Below are 19,197 nucleotides of genomic sequence, written 5' to 3' on the forward strand. Positions count from 1 at the left end.
AGCTGACAATTAGTGAAAGAACAGAATAAACTGAAGCTCGAATGGTGGTGCACGAATGAACGACTGGAGCTTGTGTGGTGGCGACGAACGGAGGATCACGTATGATTGGAGAAAATCGGGGAAGAAGGGAGAATATTAGGGAAAAAGTTTAGGATTTTTTTTAGAAATTGGGGGGAAAAGAAAATTTTGGAAAAATAAAAAGAGGGAAAAGTTTAATTTTTAAAAAATAGTGAAAATATATATTACTTGACATTTAAAATAATATATAGGTTAAACTAAATTTTATATATTACTTGACATTTAAAATCAATTTTATAGGTTACTTGACATTTAAAATAATATATATTACTTGACATTTAAAATGTGAAGTAATTAAAATTTATTTTGACACTTTTAACCTGTCAAGTATTTTAAATAAAAAATAAAAAATTATGCATTTTTTCACTCTTTATTATTCTTGATGTTTTTTCATGTCAATAAAAACTGTCAAGTATTTCGAAACTATAGGCATCAAGTATTGCCAGTTTTCTAATAGTGCACACACACTTAGTATGAACTACTTCCCCTATTCACCTTGATATTGATTCATGTAAACACTCTCCAAAGGGAGTTTGCTCTTATGCACGGTCCAGAGTCCTGCAGGAACCTCACGATGTAAACTTTTAGGAACACTAGAGCTAAGAGTATACTACTTTTCAAGCTGAAGTATCCTATGACGGTTTTAAAAGGGTAATAATAAAAATACGATCATATTTAGGCTAACTTAAACATATCCTATGTCTAGGTGAAACATCTAACATAACCATTATACTGGATTTTAACCTATATGTCTAGGTGATAAATCAATTTTATTACCTCTCATCTCTTACGCATGTTCATAAAATTAAGTTAACTAGGCACAATAACTGATTACGATCTCTAAGTAGTAAGTGTTCCTTAAATCGTCAACTTAAAAACCTCCAACCTTAGTCATCTTATCTTACTTGTTAACAAGATCGAATCAGGTGAGCCTCTTGTAATCAGTTTTACAAGATATCGATCTAATTCTATGAAAAATTGGTTGATATGTTTTAACATACATTAGCATGCAACTTATCTTTGTTATAGATTTTAAATGTCTAATTTATTTTAAACACTTATAAAAACTTTAAACAAAAATTCTAGAGCATACATCTAACAATATATAACCATTATATAAAGAAATTAACTAATATGAATTTTAATTTATTTAACTTTTAATTAAATCATATTTAATTAAATTAAATAAACCAATAATTAATTAGTTTCATTAAACCATATTTAATCAAATTTAATTTAATTAATTAATAATTTTCATGTTAATTAATTAACCTGCATACTATACATTATAACATACTTTCAATATATGAACGTGTTAACCTATGGTGAAATTTTAAATCTATATGACATACTTTAAGCGCAAACAAATCTAATTTAATTAAAATATTTATCACATGCATAATTAATTAAAAACACCGTAAAATATACTTTTTTGGCTCCTAAATTAAGCGAAATACTAAATTATTACGATAACAGTTTCATTAAAGCTCCCGAACGCTTCGAACCAGCAGAAAAAACGACCAAAACTGCAATGAATAGGCCCAAAAACTGCTTGAACCAGCCTAAGACCCAACAATTAGGCTTGAACAGGCCCAAAATTACATCAGGTCCACCACCAGACGTGCGGGTCACCGTGAACCGGGTCAAACGCGAGCCGGGTATGGGCGCAGATGGATTAGACTAGGCATCTCGCGTAAACCCACTCAGGCGAGAAGAGCTTCACGCGAGATGGGGCTTCATCAAATGGGTCGCGCACGTGATGGTCTGAAGGATGCGAGAAGGCATGCCGAGTCACGCGAGTCGGAGCAGGCAGATCCGAGAGGGACAAGTGGCGGATGCTGGGTCGCGAACCGGGTCGCGGGTCGGGTCTGACCGTCCAACTTTCGGGTCTGTCCTTCAATTTTCTCCAAAAATTTAATTTTCTCTCCTAGCTGATGCAATAACAGGCTAATTTCAACTTTAATGACTCTATAAAAAATTACAGACTCTTGCAACAATAATTAAGCCATAAACCGGGCCAATTACAATAATTAATAAAAATAATAACTTAATTCAGGCCAAAACCATAAATCTATTTTAGTTCAATCACACAATTTATCAAATAAATTAAAATACCTACCATATGCAATTGAGTAAAATTAACGTTTCTAAAATAAGGCGTCCATCCTTATTCATAAATTTCTAGTCTCTACATAAATTTCTAGTCTCTACCATATGCATTTGGGCTATATACTCGAACTTGATCGTCTCTACATAAATTTCTAGTCTACATTAGATAGCCTCGAGACATAAGTTTATTGAATTCAAGATTATAGTATTCTATGTTCACTTAATAAGTCCTCAAAAACCACTTTATTGAATAGAATGGGAAATCTCTGGATTTGGCCAATAACTAAGAGTTTATTTGATATAATTTTAAACTAAAAACTATGAGTTTTTGGACACTTATTCCAACAATACAAAAATGGAAAGTAAAGAGATGAAAGATGTCACAAGCTAGGAAGGAGAAGATGGTGAAATCTTTCTCTAATCATCTTTAAGCTCTCACTTGCAGCTGATTGGTGAAAAGGAAGGAACTTTTTACAGAAGGTAGAAAGGTTAATCCTTTCCACCGGCTCTAGTGGAGCTCTTTAGGTTTTGGTCATTTAGACCTTTGATCGGTCCATTTAGATTCCTGACTTCCCTTTTTTCCTTGGTTGAGGTGGAGGCTTCATATAGACTACTTTTGGCGGGAAACTTCTATTCTTTCTATGTATGTCGGCGTCGATAGCCTTCTTATCATTCTTCTGATTATGTTGATGTCGATTGTCAGCGCCGCCGGCAGCCTTGTTAAGTCACATCAGCTTCAACTACCATTCTTGTCTACTAGTGAATCTTTATCGCGTGATGATGTGGTTCCTCGCCTAGGGATTTTAATTGCTATATAGGGTTCCTATCGCATAGCCTTTACACGCGCTCCTTGTGATTCACTGTCTCTTCTTTTCTATATAATTCATGTGATAAAACACTAAAAAACATGGTAAAACAGGCATGAGAACTTATGCAAGATTGTTCTCTTATATTTATGAATTTGCAATAGAAATTACGAGTTTTGACACATTACCATACGCTTTGGTTCCATTGTTCTACCTAAAAGGCCGTAATAACTTGTATTTCTACAAGTTATCAGCAGCACGCACGTGCGCATAGAGTATCAGAATGTCCAACTGTGTGCTTGCCTTACGCGCACACATGTCGTTCGCGCCTGGCCGCATGGCTACATTGCGCGTCCCTTTGCTTGTACTCGCCCTTGCACGACATCTTGCCTTGTGCGCATGGCCATGTGCATAACCTTAAGCGTAACCATGTCGCTCAGCTATGCCTTGGTTGTATCGTGCACTTTGACCAAAAAACCTCCCTTACTTGAACAATGCACGCTTCACAAGCCCTTTCACGCCTTACATGAAAACGCATGAGGGGTTTGAACACACTCCTCGTTTGAAGTTACACTTTTATAGATCACCTTGCATGCCAACATGTTGCCACCATTTGACACCTCCTACTTGTCACAAAAATGCACTATGCATGTTGTGGGCACTTGGATCCACGTCATCAACTTACCTTGAACTCCTACAACCTTCAACATCTGGCCCAACCTTTAGTTTTATACCCAAACTCTTCAACCAACTCGCCAAGCTAACCTCTATCACTTAGCAGCAAAGCCCACCTTTGTGCACATGGCTACCTAGCTTAAGTCATCTCCCCTAGCAAAGCCACCTTGCTAAGCTCTAATGGCCGCCTAAGACATCTCCCTAGAGATTCTCTTGGTTACACATTCATTTTTTCATGCTTGGTGGCTTGACATACCTTGAGAGGTTCTCAACTAGCTATTTGGCCACCTACCATGCCCTTCTCGCCTAGTTGTCCTTGTGTACTTAGAGGTTATTTTGGCAACACCACCCTCTTGGCCACACTTACACAACAACCTTGGCTGCCCAAAACCTCTTTAAAGGTTTTCTTGCCTCCTTTTAGTCGGCCAACACACTTCCATGCCTACTATCACAATTAACCAAAAATTGCACTTAGCTAACCTCATCATGGCTTCCTTGCTACCATGACAATCATAATATGACACTAGGCTCTCCAACGCTTTTCCATAAATTTTTCTTTCCTTTTTCTATAAACCCAACTTCCTTTCTCTTTACTACACTCTTGGAATTCTTAAGGATCCTTAAAAAATTTAGGGTTTACAAATATGAAGGGAATCAAGCAATGTAAATGGTGAACCCTAAGGAACTTGAGTCATTTAAAGAACTAGGAAGGTTAGGCTTTGAATGGGTTAAGATTGTAAATTTACTCAAGGAAGGTCTTTGAGGGTGTGATATGATTATTGGAAGGAAGAAAAATTAAGTTAAGGTTGTTAAGTTTAGTTTGGTTTTAAAGTTGAAAAAGAGGAAAGTTTGGGGAAATGCTAACTGTTAAAGAAATGGGTGCTAGGCGTTTAGAGGTTATGTTAGGCGTCCAAGATATTGAGAAAACCTCTAAGGATAAAGCATTGAGCAGCCAAAATCAAGTGGAGTGTGGCTAAGAGTTATTGAGAGGCCAAATAACCTCTACGGATGTTAGGCGAAATGATCATAGGCTAGGCAAGATAGGCTTAGGTAATCGACCAAAAATGAGCAAATAACCTCCAAGGATGATGCTAGGCAATAAGATTTGTGTGTGTGGCCTTAGGTGTGCAAACCTCTAAATGGGTGTCATTGGTAGCTAACTTGCAACTAGGCGAGGAAGGTTGTCTTAAGAGGTTAGTGAGGCTTGTGTGAGGAGATTAGGCGACCAAGAGGCTGGGTAAGAACGCATGCAGACGAGATGAGCTTGTGACCATGTTAAAAGAAGTTAGCAATGCAGTGAGTAAAAATGCTTGGGCATTTTGTTGGGGATTAGAGAGAAAGTAAGACTTTTAGCTGACCTAAGCAAGTTGGTTAGGTGGATTTCAAGTGTCCTTTGCATGAAAGAGTTAAATTGCGGCAAGCTAGAGTGTCAAGAAATTTTCATGCAAGGCTCACTATAAATAGATCACTTCATAAGAGAATTTCTCTCATTCTACCTATGTGTTTTGGCTCAAACCACTTTCAAAGTTTCTAAATTGCATATAGTTTACAGATTAGGGCTGCTAGTCAATTTTAAGGAGAGAAAGATAAGGTTTAAATTGAAAAAAAAAGAGAGAAAAGGTCATTCTCGGAGAAAATCTGAGTAGTCTTGACTTCAAAAGGGCTATAAAACGATTTTCTTAGAGTTTTTGGCTGAAAGTTGTATATAATTGTCTTAAGTATTTTCCTAAAAATGACTAAAAACTGTCTTGGTCTTAGTTTTTAGTTTTCATTTTAGCTTTTGTTTTTAAACTCGGGGACATGTTAAGGCAACCTTAGCCCGTTATCAGATTACATAAAGCTTCTATTCTTTAGCTCGGGGACATCTTTTTAGAAATTATTTAGAGGCATTATGTATAATCTGATCTCGGACTCAGGTTGCCTTGAGATGTCCCAAGTTTAAAAACAGAAGCTAAAAGGAAAACTAAAAACTAAGACATGGACACTTTTTATTCATTTTTAGGAAAATATCTTAGCCATAAATTAAAGAATATGACCAACATGAAAGTTCCTTCATCGGTCACTCCACTAACTCATCTTTTATTGGGGGTTAGTTATTTTTAGGACAATTAGTTTAAATTAAAGTTCGATCCCCATTTCTTTAAGGTTGTTTTTGCTGATGCTCTCGAGAGACAAAAGTTTGTAAAAAAAAATTATTCTAATATCACAAGTATCTTGTTAAGTTGTTTGACTACTTTTATGTTCTTTTCAAAATTTTAATAAAAAATACATTATCTTGGTGATGCACTCGTCTGATAGAGAACGGATAAAATCCTTCAAAGAGTTTTTTAAAATTTAAAAATTTCGAAGTCAATATTGACCGAAAATGCCCCTAAAAAAAGGAAATTAGAAGTTATCTAATGCTACTTTTAAAATATAGAAAAAAATCGTTGTATTGCTCAAAATTTCCTCGGTTTATCCGTACAATAACCTGACTTAGAGAGAAGAGAGAAAGATGAGAAGGTGAAAGTGGAGACGACTGTGCCATCATCGCTCCCTCTGCTCTGATTCAGTATTCCGGTTCTTCTTCATCTTCTTTTTCGTTTTCGTTTTTTGACTTCAATTCTAAAAATCCTCTATGTTTGTGATTAATACCCTTTTCTCTAATTCTATGTTTTTAGGAATTTTGAATATGAGGCTAATGGATTGATGATGTTGTTGGGGGATCTACGGTCGATTTGGCTTAAAAGTCGTCGGTTTTATCCATTCGCTTGGTCTTCTCCTACAATATGAACATGGGGTTTTCCTCTGTTGGCAATGGATGATCTTCATCATCTTTTTCCAATCTCTCACATTTGGCGCCGCCTTTCACTCTTGATCGTTCGGTCACTCGACCTTTCTCCAACCCACTTGTAGATATGACCGAACCGAACCTTCATCTGTGGTTCCTTTGAACACTACAACTGCAGCTACAGTACACAATTGGCTCCCTTCCACCTCCAAAACCTCAGGCCTTGACTTCATTTCCAATACCTTTCCTGAATTTGATTGGTTATCCTTCTCTACTGGGTCTAAATACCCTAGGTCGCAGTCTATGATGGAGCCTTCTGATAACCACGGACCTCTTTTGGGCAGTCTTACAATGTCTTCAACCAACCCCTACCTATTCGGGAACGCCTCTAACGGACTAACAACTAGTATTGGCCAAGAGAAACCATACCATCCATCTTATGCATCAACTTCATGTAACAAAGGTGGTCCTATGGTCATTATTGATCAACCAACTTATGATTACCCATCCAACTCTCATGTTGTTGCATTCAATGTGCCCCCCTACGCGGACTTCTCGCATGGATCTTCACCTTCAGGCTTTGAGAGATCAGTTGAGGAGGCTGCACATTCTATTCATATGTTTGATCTGAATAAATGCTACGACTTTGTAAGAGAATGTCCAAGTGAGGAATTGTTATAAGAGCAGAACCTTAACATTGAGCAGCCTAAGAATTTAAGAATGTCTAACATGGATGCTCATTATGCATTTCCAGGATGACACCCTAAGACTGAGACTAGAACACCTTCAAATCCAGCTTCTAGTTTCCAGAACTCTCAATATCTACAAAATGCTCCATATCAGAAAATCTTGAGAGAGCAAGATGCTAGAGAGTGTGCCCTACATCGATTGCCAATTCTCCCAATACTCTTTCCATCCAAACACCTGTTCTTGGTACTGATTCTTTTATCTGGAACATTGGTCCATGCCATATTTCAGGTAATGGCGATCATTTCTTTGAAGGAAAACAAGGTGATGATCACCTTCGAAATCTAAAGAAGTCTTTTCCAGTTAACTCTGATAGCCAGGAATTCTTCGGTACGGAGAACCATGGAACATGTATATATAAGCATGACCCTATCATTCACGTCTTACAAAACAATGTACATTATGCTGAGGATTCACTAGATCATACATTGAAGGTTGAAATGGGAATTTACGTTCCTGATGCTAGTCCCCAATTTTGTCTGGACCTTAAAACAATTGAAACTGCCACAACTACTGAGAGTTCCTCTGAAAGTTTTGATCAGATCAACTTGGCAGCAGTAGACTCACCTTGCTGGAAAGGAGCTCCAATTAGTGGCGTTTCTCCTTTTCAAGCTTTTGAAATTAGTACTCCGAGTGATGTGAAGACGGTGGAAGTCAACAACGATGTGAAACTCTCCTTCTCTCAAGTACCTCCTTCTGCTGGGGATTCTATGGAAATTTCCGTTCATGAACCAAATGAAAGAACCATAGGGAGCATTCTGGAAAAAGGTGCAACATCTTCTGCAAAGATGCCTTCAATTGCTGATTCCTCCTTGCTTGCAACGCAGAAAACTAGAGATTATATGAAAGCAGGAGAATTTTATTCAGAAATGGGATGCTTTCATCCAACTACTGGTTGCATTCATGAACCAGTAGAAGATGGTGGTGACTTCTATTCTTCTTCCACGCCACAAAGTAAATATAAGAATAATCTACTGTCTGGAAAAAACATTACACCTACAAGTTACACGAAAAAGCACGAAGATGCAGGATTAAATAGCGACGACTCCCCTGCAAATGGTTTGAATCATTTGTCGTGTGATGTTGCAAAACACGTCCAGAATTTGCCTTTTAATCTTGTAAAGGTATTTCTTGGAGAATCGAACTCCAAAATTGATATCCGGATTCTGGTTGATACATTGCACAGTCTATCAGAATTGCTTCTTGTATGTCATTCAAATGGTTTGGCTCCATTACACTAAAAAGACCTCAAGCCCCTTGAGACTCTGATGAATAACATTGATGTTTGTTTAAAAAACGTCGGATCACAAGGTTCTTTCTCGCCTGAGCAAAGGACTTCACAAAATCTTGAGCAACTTCATTCGGTATGTTGTGTCCACTGTCTACTTTCTTGTCCTTAAAGTTCAGAAAGTGATAATTTGAAAACCCGCTAATGAAAATTCAAGTAGCAGTTATAATCTTATCCATTCACTCTCTTTGCTACACTGGTCAACAAAAATATGATTTGAGTTTAAACCCACGATGTTGATGACATACTATCATTCTACACGCTTTCACATGCACATCGATAAAGATTTTCTCTAGAGCGGATTTTTTTTTTCTGTTGATACATTGCAGAATGCTCATAAAATTATATATATGTACTGACCAAACTTTTGTTGGAAGGGTGTACGGAAAAGATGTACCACAAAAGAGGACGTCCAAAATTAACTAAGAAATGGACTCTAATCCAAAAGTTCATATTTAACGACGTTCCAAAAGTTTTATAATCTTTTGCCTGATATATCTTTGAAGGATACTTTAGGGGATTTTATATATGTCGCTGTATTCTTTAATGTTTTCAATGAAAGTTGGGTTTCTTACCCACCTTTGAAGAATTATTCATATTTTTATTGTACAATGACTAACCAAATCAAATGTTTTCTTTAATCTTTAATTTTTTTTTTTAAAAAAGACTTTCATTGATAAAATGTAAAGTGTCTAATACTCAACTTACAATGAAACATGAAGAACAATATTGAAAACTTGAACTAGAAGAATACTAAGAATGACAAACCAAATAGATAGACAAAGTTGAACTATACAAAAAAGATAAAAGCAGTCTAATTCAAATAGTTCTCTTGCACTGGAAAACAAGAAAACAGCTTGGAAAGAGAGCAGGTGGATGCATTAAGTCCTGCAACTTCATAACAAATGAGCCACGTAGGAGATTTTTTTTGTTAAAGACCCTTTGACTCCTTTTGAACCATATTTCAGCAAGCAAAGCTTTGACCCTGATAGACAAAAGAAAAGTAGAACTGGGCTTCATAACAGGGCCTCCCAATATTTTGAAGACAATCTTCTTAAACGATCCACCGAAACCCCACTGAACATGAAAGGTAGAAAATGATTCTTCCAACGTGCCATAGGGTAACAACAATCTTCCACAAGAATAAACTACCTGCAAGTTTCCCAAGAGAATCTTCAAATAAAGAGAAGTAATCCCTAAGACCAGGCCACGATCATCAATGATAAATTTTAGAAGGCATTTGTGAGGGATCAACCAAGGAAAACTTCTAATCTTGGGTTCTGATTGAAACTTTTTTCCTCTGAGTGATAAATAACCTTGCAATGTCTTCACCAAAATGATCATCTGAGATCCCCACTGTATTTGATTTCAAAGCATTATAATCATAATCATCACTACTACACTTACGGTAGACTCATCATCCAAATTTTCATGATTCCAGGGAACTTCCGAGAGAACTTGGCCAGGAATAGAAAAAGTAACATGGTTCCATAATTCCAAGTTTGACGTCATTAATCCAGACATTTTAGAAGTGAAATGTGTCTTGGCGCAAATTCAAGCGCTGGTTTCAGAAAAGTCTAGATTAGTTTCTTCGAGGTTTCAGCTTTCTCAAGCCTTCTCTAAGTCTTTTTTCTCCTTCCCAAATTCTGACCAGCAATTTATCTAGGGAACTTCTAATATGCTGGCAACCATGTTCAAACCTAGATTTCCTGCATTCAATGACACCAACATAACAGGTCTATATCATTACAAATCACATAAATTCCTATTGATACTAAAGAAAAGAACTGTGGATTCCTAAACCAACCTTCATGTTCTAATTTTATTTTAATAAATTTCACTCTTATGAGACACAGGTGAGGTCAAAGGTGACAGAAAAAATGGTAAGAAGATATGACAGTTTGAAATTCAGGATTTTTAGTTACCACATTCAGTTTTTGTTATATATATAAAAAGAAGAATAAGAAGTTATCACCTGCAGTTGGATTTCCTTAATTCTCCATTTTACTATCACATTTAGAACTTCATTATATTGATAAATATATCTACGTTTCTAGTTTTTCCCTTTCTTTCACCATTGGCCATTACAACCTAACAACTCGGGTTTACCCTTTACTCTCTTTGTTTTATCTCTTATTTATTCAGAGAGCTAGTTTGTTTGAGTTTATCTATCAGATTTGACAATGCTTGGAAGTTCTTATCTCACTGCATTGTGGCAATGCAAATTATAATTGATGACAAAGATTGAAGGCGAGAATTTGGAGTGTCTATCAAATGATGGAAATGATGTGGATAAAATAAATCAGTACATACTGTCTGTCAAGAAAGACAACAAAGCTGCTGACTCACTTTATCATAGGAACGGGATTGACTCGGTTAAAGAAGATAGCATGACCAAGGTATATGTTAGGGTAGGAAATGACATTTTTTTCATTTGTCGAGTGGGAGGCATACTAAGATAAATTTTCTACTGGAAACATATAAAGACAATCAGCTTATATCAGTATCATATTGTAGGCTCTTAAGAAGGCTATGAGTGAGAACTTTCACGATAATGAAGAACATCCCCAAACTCTCTTTTACAAGAATCTATGGCTTGAGGCAGAAGCTGCATTATGTGCCTCCAATTTAAGAGCTCGTTTTAATAGTGCAAGGTCAGGAATGGAGAAACATGAATCACCAAAAGTAAGATGTAAGTTTTGATGTTAAAACTTTTCCCATTTGTATTTACTCTGGCATGTAGAGTCAATGCTGTCTTCTTAGAAATTTTTATTTATGGGATAATTTTTATGCCTTAGAACAAGCCGAAAATTGTGACAAAGCACTTATCTCTGATGCTTCTCCTGGTTCAAACACCATTGGGAAATTGGCATCTAAGACTAAGGTTGGTTCAACCTCATTTGTCTCCTTTCAGACTTCCCCTGCCGTCAGTGTGACTAGTCATGCAGATGATGTGTTTACTAGATTTCATATTCTCAGATGCCCAGAGGATGCAGCAAGGCATAAGGATGTCGGAAATTCAGTATTATCGTCTGATTTTGAGGTTTCGGTTAAACAGGATGTGGCTGAAAAATTAGGACTCGACAAGAAAAAAACTGCAGTCACATGTATCGAAGACATAGATTCTTCATTCCCCACGTCGAAGATGAAGGGACTCTGGGAATGCTCTTCCATCCATTTCGCCCACCGTGACTGGGAGCAGCCATATAGATGATATCATGTCTACATTTCAAATTCTAAAATCTCGAGGTGAGGACACAAGTTCTTTGGATGTGGGAATGGTGCAGAAAAATACAAACTCCCACTGTAGGGAAATCAATGTATTGGCGCATAAAGGTGTGGGTATCTCAGCAATGAATCATGCCATTGCCGATAACAAACATGATGTTGATAATTTAGATGCTTCGGTACTGGCAAGACAAGATGTCCTAAGGAGGCGTGGAAACAACATAAGCTTGATCCCTGCTGGAGAACAAGTACTGGAGGTAGAAGTAGAACACCTGTTTCCTGAAAGCAAGAGAATGCATTGGCCATTTGATGAAAACAAAGTAAATAAGGGAGGTTCAGGTGTTGAAATGGAACATTTCAAGGGATGTGAAGCTGGGAATGGAAATAGAAGTCATATTGAGGGCAAGGGTCCTGCTGATTGTTCTGATGGGTCCTCATCTGCCGACTGGGAACATGTTCTCTGGTGCGAGTGAATGTATACAGACTTGTAGCGAACTTATTATCAATGTTATCATACATTTTGATTTTGTTCAATGAACTGATGATACTGTTTAGCCGAGATCCTCTCCCATCATCAACTACAGTCGATCATAATAGATACCATTTCTTGTAATTACTTGGTGCAATGTACTCTTTACCATTGTGCGTGCTCTGTTGTACGTAAATTTAGAAGTATAAAATTAAATCTAAAATTATGATCCACAGATTCAACAAAGACTATGGTTGGAGCTGCAATCCAGATCATTATGGAATGAAAGGTTGAATTCATTAGCATGGAAATGATGAGCTAAAGTATATTACATGCTGAACATTATAAACTCTTTATTGTGTTAGAAAAAAACTCTTATATAATGTATCTACAGTCCTATCTTTATGTAAACATAACATTATCACTTTCCAGTATCCATATATTTATGTCTAAATTATATTCAAAAGAGATTAATGATTCTTTACCACTACCACATCACGTATGGTGTTTTTGTCAACCTTCAATAATTTTCATTTCCAATAAAAGATGGTTGAGTCATCTCTCGAACAACAATTTGCCCATCCTGTCTAATGCTATCTTATCAAAAACTCAACCATTTCACGCTTTATTCTAAAAATGCAAAACGAAAACAAAAGGAGAGCCTCAATGTGATTGGGTTTTCAAGTAATATGTTTGTTTGGTGGAGGGGATATCAAGATGTGCACTTTAGTTCATGATTTTTCTTGGATCAAAAAATAAAAATGTTAAACGCAAGCTTGTCCTGCTACGAATCACAACACATATTGAGGCATGCTCATGTGTTATCGTAGAAAAATTTATAGTAATAATATTATGATACCCACTACTCTCATAACTCATTCATGATTTGAAATGTTATTGTCCATTGGTTTTTTTTCATACCACATCATCCTTTTTTTTTTTTTTTTTTATAAAAATGTTGGTACTCCCTTGAATGCATCCCAAATGTAGTTCACTAGAATGTTTGTCACGGACTTTTGTTCTTTATTTTTTTTTAGTTACTATTTTGTGTAGTAGAAATGTGGAGAGCACAAAAGATAGGTGTATCCACACATAATATTGGTGTATCGTAAGATACATCTGAATATGATGCACCTAATCCTTGTTTTTTATTGTTTAATTGAAAAAATGGAAGTAAAAAGAGAAAGTACAAAAAAAAAAAAAAGTAAGAAAAGTATAGGGAATTTGACTAACACCTAATATCATTAAGTTTGCAGTTAAAAGTTATAGGGTAGACATCATTTAATTTTGCGATGACATAAACAACATTAAAAGAAGAGTAAATTATATTTCATGTAGTTTCCAAAGAAATATTCTAGTCCCAGACTTTGAAAAATAGTTTTAAATAGTCATTGAGTTAACTTGACCATTAATCTAAACAAAGAAAACTAGTTATAAATAACTATTGAATAAAATAGAAAGTTGAAGAATAACAAGTAACAATAGTGGTATATAGCGATGAGGAAGAGTATAAATAATGCCAACGGAGGGAAGAGAGTAAATAGCAAAGAGAAAGAATATATATCATGCACCTAGTCTTTGCTCTTTATTGTGTAATTGAGAAATGAAAGTAAGAAAACAAAGTACAAAGAAAAATAATACGTAAAAAATGTATAGAGAACTTGACTAACACCTGCTACCATTAAGTTTGCAAATAAAAGGTATAGGGTGGGCATCATTTAATTTGGGATGACATAAACAACATTAAGGGTGCGTTTGGGGGAAGGGTTGATTTAGGGAAGGGTTAGTGTTAAGATAAAACTAGTGTTAAGTTAAACCTAGTTTTATCATAACCCTTGTTTGGGGGAAGGGTTTAAAAAGGTAGTTTTATGATAATATGTGTTTGGGGGAAGGGTTAAGTGGGAAGAGTTAATGGGGATTTTATGATAAAATGTGTTTGGGGGAAGGGTTAGGTGGGGAGGATTAATGGGGATTTTATGATAAGGTGTGTTTGGGGGAAGGGTTAGGTGGGTAGTTTAATGGGGATTTTATGATAAAATGTGTTTGGAGGAAGGGTTAGGTGGGTAGGTTTTTGTGGATTTTGTGATAAATTTTATTTGGGAAAATTGTTAAATGGGTTGGGTTAATTAATTTTTTATGTGGTATAATATTTTAAAATTAAATTATAAATATCATAAGAGAAGAAGATGATTATTATTTGTAATTAAAACACAATAAAAAACGTATGAAAAAAAAATAAATATACATACCTTTTATGACGAAAAATGTTACTCCAAATGAAGATTGAATCGGGAAACCGAAAGAATAAGATTAATTTTAATTTAGTAGCCTAAGAGTTTTGATTCCATTCAAAATAATGAATGGAATTCCATCATGGTTATAGAAAAAAAAATAAAGGACAGAAAGGTATACAAAACATATCACAAAAACCATACACTAAAAAGACATGGAAGAGACAACATACATGGTAACGGTAATGAATACAAAAGATAAGTTACAAGCACAGAGAGGGTACAGAAGATACATGGTAACAGTAAAGAAGAAGAGAACTTACAAAATATAAGTTAGAACCACAGAGAGGATACAAAAAAAGGGAGAAGAATGCAGTGAATCAAAAGAGGAAAGGTGGTAATATATAGGGGAAAGATGGGGCAAGTTGAGAGGACTTGGAGGGAGGTAAACCAAAATATAAAGACCAAAGTACAGCCAACTGCAACATATCTATCAATAAAAGACAGACCCTATCTCTCTGCTACAACTGACATAAAGCATAGCAAAGTCCAAAAAGTCAAAGGCTATATACTGAAACCTATACCAAAACCATACACAACAAAAACATGGAAGAGACAACACTGGACAGAAAGGAAGAAGAGACAACACTGGACAGAAACCAAGACCAATTGAAAGTAAATGAACAATGTAACAATACAGAGAAATAAATTTTGTAAATGAAAGTAAATGAACAATGTAACAATACAGAATAGAAGGATTGTAATAAATTTTGTAAGCAAATGTGAAGTCAAAACCATACACTTAAAAGACATGGAAGAGACAACACTGGAAGGTTAAAGCAATAAAGACATGACAAAAGAATACAGAGAAGAATACAATACAGAGAGATAAGAATAGAAGAAATATAACAAATTTTTTAATGAAATAATATGTAACAAAAGAATACAGAGAAGAATACAAGAATTGTAAAAAAATGTAACAAATTTTTTAAGGAAATAATATGTAACAAAAGAACCAATAACACAGAACAAATAGGTGCAAGGAAATTGAACCAATAACAGAGAACAAATAGGTGCAAGAATACAGAAGACATGGCCGGATATATTTAACCAATAACACAGAAGACATAGGTGGAAGAATACAGAAGACATGCCCGGATAAATATAACCAATAACACAGAACACATAAGTGCAAGAATACAGAACACATAGGTAAAGCAACGACATGGCCGGAACTACATACATTCATTACAAAAGAACACATAGGTAAAGAATACAGAACACAGAACACATAGGTAAAGAATACAGAACACAGAACACATAGATAAAGAATACAAAACACAACTACATAGGTAAACAAAAGAATTCAGTATTACACAAATTCGAACTCATCATCGACTTTAAAAAAAAAAAAGTGGATTGAAAACTCCAATACCTCCCTACCAAGCTCCAATGGCAGAGTGAAGTATCTGTCTTATTGCCAAGCGAAAGACTGGACAGCATAATCGAACCACGGCGGCAAGAAGGTTTGAAGGAGCCAAAACCCACGATTCCAAAAAGGAAATCATGTTCGGAGCCAACGAAATCGTCAGCTTCAACGAACACAGAACTCCTTTCAGGAGTGAGAGAGACGGATGAGAGAGATGTAGAGAGAGATTTGACGTAACGAAATCCGGTTTCATCGCGAAAACGCAAGGGCAGAATAATGGATTAAAGGATGAAGACGAAACCCTACATTCGTTGAGGGAGAAGACGAAAGAAAACAACTATCTCTCGATTCGTTGAGGGAGATGAAACAAATGGACAAAACGATACGAAAGGAAGGAATGGATTAAAGGATGAAGACGAAAAAAACCAAATCGACCGGACAACACAGAACCAACACAAACCCTAGATTCGTTGAGGGAGAAGACGAAAGAAAACAACTATCTCTCGATTCGTTGAGGGAGATGAAACAAATGGACAAAAAGATAGAAAAGGAAGGAATCGATTAAAGGATGAAGACGAAAAAAACCAAATCGACAGAACCAACACAAACCCTAGAAAAGTTGAGGGAGAAGACGAAACGAAACATTGAATCGTTGAGGGAGATGACAGAAAGAAGAGAAAATTGGTAAAAATTTCGATGAAGAAGGGTTGAGGAGAAGATTGAAATCGGTTTGAAGGAAGAAATGGAACACGGATTGCGGGGAAGGACGAAACCGGATTCACGAAAACGGGGAACACGCGTATCGCTGTTGGAAGGGGCAGACGAAAACGTGTTAAGGAAACCCTAAAACTAGGGTTTCCTTAACATTGGGCCCAAACGGGGGTTAGGGTTGGGCTAACCTAAGCCCACACCCCTAACCCTAACCCCAAACAGCCCCTAAAAGAAGAGTAAGTTATATTTTATGTAGTTTCCAAAGAAAGATGTTAGTCCTAAACTTTGAAAAATAGTTTTAAATAAATGGCAAAGGGAGGGAAGAGAGGAAGGATAAAGAAGTAGGCACCTCATTAAATGGGAATATATGGAGGGTAAGAAGTCAAAGTAAAGAAAGATTGGAGGGTGAAGGGGTGGGTGGCATGCGTAAGAACAACTCCAACTCTGCAAATGGGTATTCAATTGAAAGTGGAAGAAGTGTGGTGAAATGATGAATATAATAAAAATTTGAATTAAAAAAGAAGAAGAAAGGGATGAGAGTTGAAATGAAAAGTAATTGAAAATTAGAAAGAGTAGGTGCTGAATCAGATTGGACCACTCACCAACCAGGGGATTAGGTATGTGGTCATTGATTGGTGGATGAATGCTCTTAGGAAAAAGAAAAAACTCCCCTGGCCATCCACTTCTACCGTCAACTATTCCACCTTCTTCTTTTACCAAGTTCCCTCCATCCTCCAACCACAACAAGACGAGTGTGCGCGGTAGGTGGAGGATGTGAAATTATCCTCCACTGCCGTGGAATTACTACTACTACTTAGTTCGTACTCATCAGTGCTCAGCACAAAAAAAAAAAAAAAAGAAAAAAAAAAAAACAATGTCGTGGGCGGTGAGCGATGATGAGGAAGAAGCCCAGCTATTCGCCATGCAACTGGCTAGCGCATCGGTGCTTCCGATGGTGCTGAAGACGGCGATTGAGCTGGATTTGCTGGAGATCATTGGGAGAGGCGGGGAGGGGGCTCTGTTATCCCCGTCCCAAATCGCTTCCCAACTATCTGGGCTTAAAAACCCTGAGGCCCACGTGATGCTTGACCGCATGTTGCGCCTGCTGGCCAGCTACTCCATCCTCACTTGCTCTCTCAATCCCCTCCCCGATGGCTCCCTCCAGAGGCTTTACGGTCTCGCCCCTGTCTCCAAGTTCTTGATCAAGAATCAAGACGGCGTCTCTATTGCCCCTCTTTGTCTCATGAATCAAGACAAGGTCCTCATGGAGAGCTGGTACCATTTGAAAGATGCTGTGCTCGAAGGAGGGATTCCTTTCAACAGAGCCTACGGAATAAGTGCCTTCGAATACCACGGAACAGATCCCAGATTCAACAAGGTGTTTAACAAGGGAATGTCCGACCATTCCACCATTACCATGAAGAAGATTCTGGAGACCTACAAAGGGTTTGAAGGCCTTAATTCTGTGGTGGATGTCGGGGGAGGCACCGGAGCCGTACTCAACATGATTGTTTCCAAGTACCCCTCTATTAGAGGAATCAACTTCGACCTCCCTCATGTCATTCAGGATGCCCCTCCCTACCCAGGTACGTTATTCACAAATTATAATCCTCTACCTCTACTTCTTTTCTCTGTTTCCCAATTATTCATTAATTGCTCACTGCAGGCGTGGAACATGTTGGGGGTGACATGTTTGTCAGCGTTCCAAAGGGGGATGCCATTTTCATGAAGGTAACTGTCAGTGATACAACATACACGAACATTAATATATATTGAATTCTTCATTATTTCCACCATTCACCCACCAATCCCATAATTTAATATTGAAATGCTAACAAACCCTGTGCAGTGGATCTGCCACGATTGGAGCGACCACCACTGCCTCAAATTCTTGAAGAATTGCTACGATGCGTTGCCGGAGCACGGCAAGGTGATTGTGGCTGAATGCATTCTTCCCGTAGCACCCGACGCCAGCCTCGCCACCAAAGGAGTCATTCACATCGACCTCATAATGCTGGCTCACAACCCCGGAGGCAAAGAAAGGACCGAGAAAGAGTTTCAAGCCTTGTCGAAAGCTGCTGGATTTCTTGGTTTTAAGGTCCACTGCTGTGCTTTTAACACTTATGTCATGGAATTTCTCAAGACACCTTAGATTTATTACTTCCGCCCTCTCCCATGCATTATGGGGTTTTTCTTTTCCTATCAATAATGCACCTTTTGTGGCCATATACATTGGAGTTTTCCAGCATTACGAAGGTTGCCTTGTTGGAAATTGGAATTTTAATCATTAATAGCACCTCATTATTACCTCTTAGTCTTATTCTTCTCCTATATGTTTTTTTTTAATCATGTACACAACACAACAATATTGAGGGGCCGTTTGGATTAGAAATGATCAAGTATAGCTGAAAAAACCGAGGGCAACACTGAAAGTCGGTTTTCCAAAAATAAAAAATAAAAAAATGGGTGGTCCATCTTGTCAAAATGAAAGCAAAAGGAAATTTTTTTAAAATAACATCATTTTGGTTTACATTTCAATACTAACACACTGTTAGAAAACTCGTAATTTTGTTTTTCTCGATCAATCTTGACCGAGTTCGACATCGAGTTTCTTCACAAAATTTTAAAAATTCTTTCAACATAATTTCTTGGTTTC

The 19,197-nt window shown here is 36.9% G+C and overlaps 2 protein-coding genes across 16 annotated transcripts; both read left to right on the plus strand.

The window, feature by feature from the left end:
• The first annotated feature begins 6,067 nt into the window (after window positions 1-6,067).
• Window positions 6,068-12,314, plus strand: LOC103501179 (uncharacterized). Of its 15 annotated transcripts, none has more exons than XR_007822336.1 (6): window positions 6,068-6,227; window positions 6,329-8,549; window positions 9,915-10,872; window positions 10,991-11,165; window positions 11,272-11,357; window positions 11,453-12,314. XR_007822336.1 is itself a non-coding variant. In XM_051087504.1 (6 exons), exons 3-6 carry the CDS (start codon window positions 10,708-10,710, stop codon window positions 11,685-11,687), a joined length of 669 nt encoding a protein of 222 aa, XP_050943461.1. In that variant the 5' UTR covers window positions 6,068-6,227; window positions 6,329-8,549; window positions 10,619-10,707; the 3' UTR covers window positions 11,688-12,314. The 15 variants fall into 15 exon arrangements, 5 of the variants coding, with proteins under 5 accessions (XP_050943461.1, XP_050943462.1, XP_050943458.1 ...); XR_007822338.1 differs by having other exon boundaries at window positions 10,619-10,872; XR_007822339.1 differs by having other exon boundaries at window positions 10,649-10,872.
• Window positions 12,315-17,137: 4,823 nt separating this feature from the next.
• LOC103501180 (caffeic acid 3-O-methyltransferase 1) lies at window positions 17,138-18,855 on the plus strand. Its single transcript, XM_008464691.3, has 3 exons — window positions 17,138-18,127; window positions 18,208-18,272; window positions 18,391-18,855. The coding sequence occupies exons 1-3, from the start codon at window positions 17,416-17,418 to the stop codon at window positions 18,691-18,693; spliced, it is 1,080 nt and encodes a 359-aa protein (XP_008462913.1). The 5' UTR covers window positions 17,138-17,415; the 3' UTR covers window positions 18,694-18,855.
• Window positions 18,856-19,197: the final 342 nt, after the last annotated feature.

Source organism: Cucumis melo, chromosome 7 (genome assembly GCF_025177605.1).
Source record: "Cucumis melo cultivar AY chromosome 7, USDA_Cmelo_AY_1.0, whole genome shotgun sequence".
NCBI classification, from domain to species: domain Eukaryota; kingdom Viridiplantae; phylum Streptophyta; class Magnoliopsida; order Cucurbitales; family Cucurbitaceae; genus Cucumis; species Cucumis melo.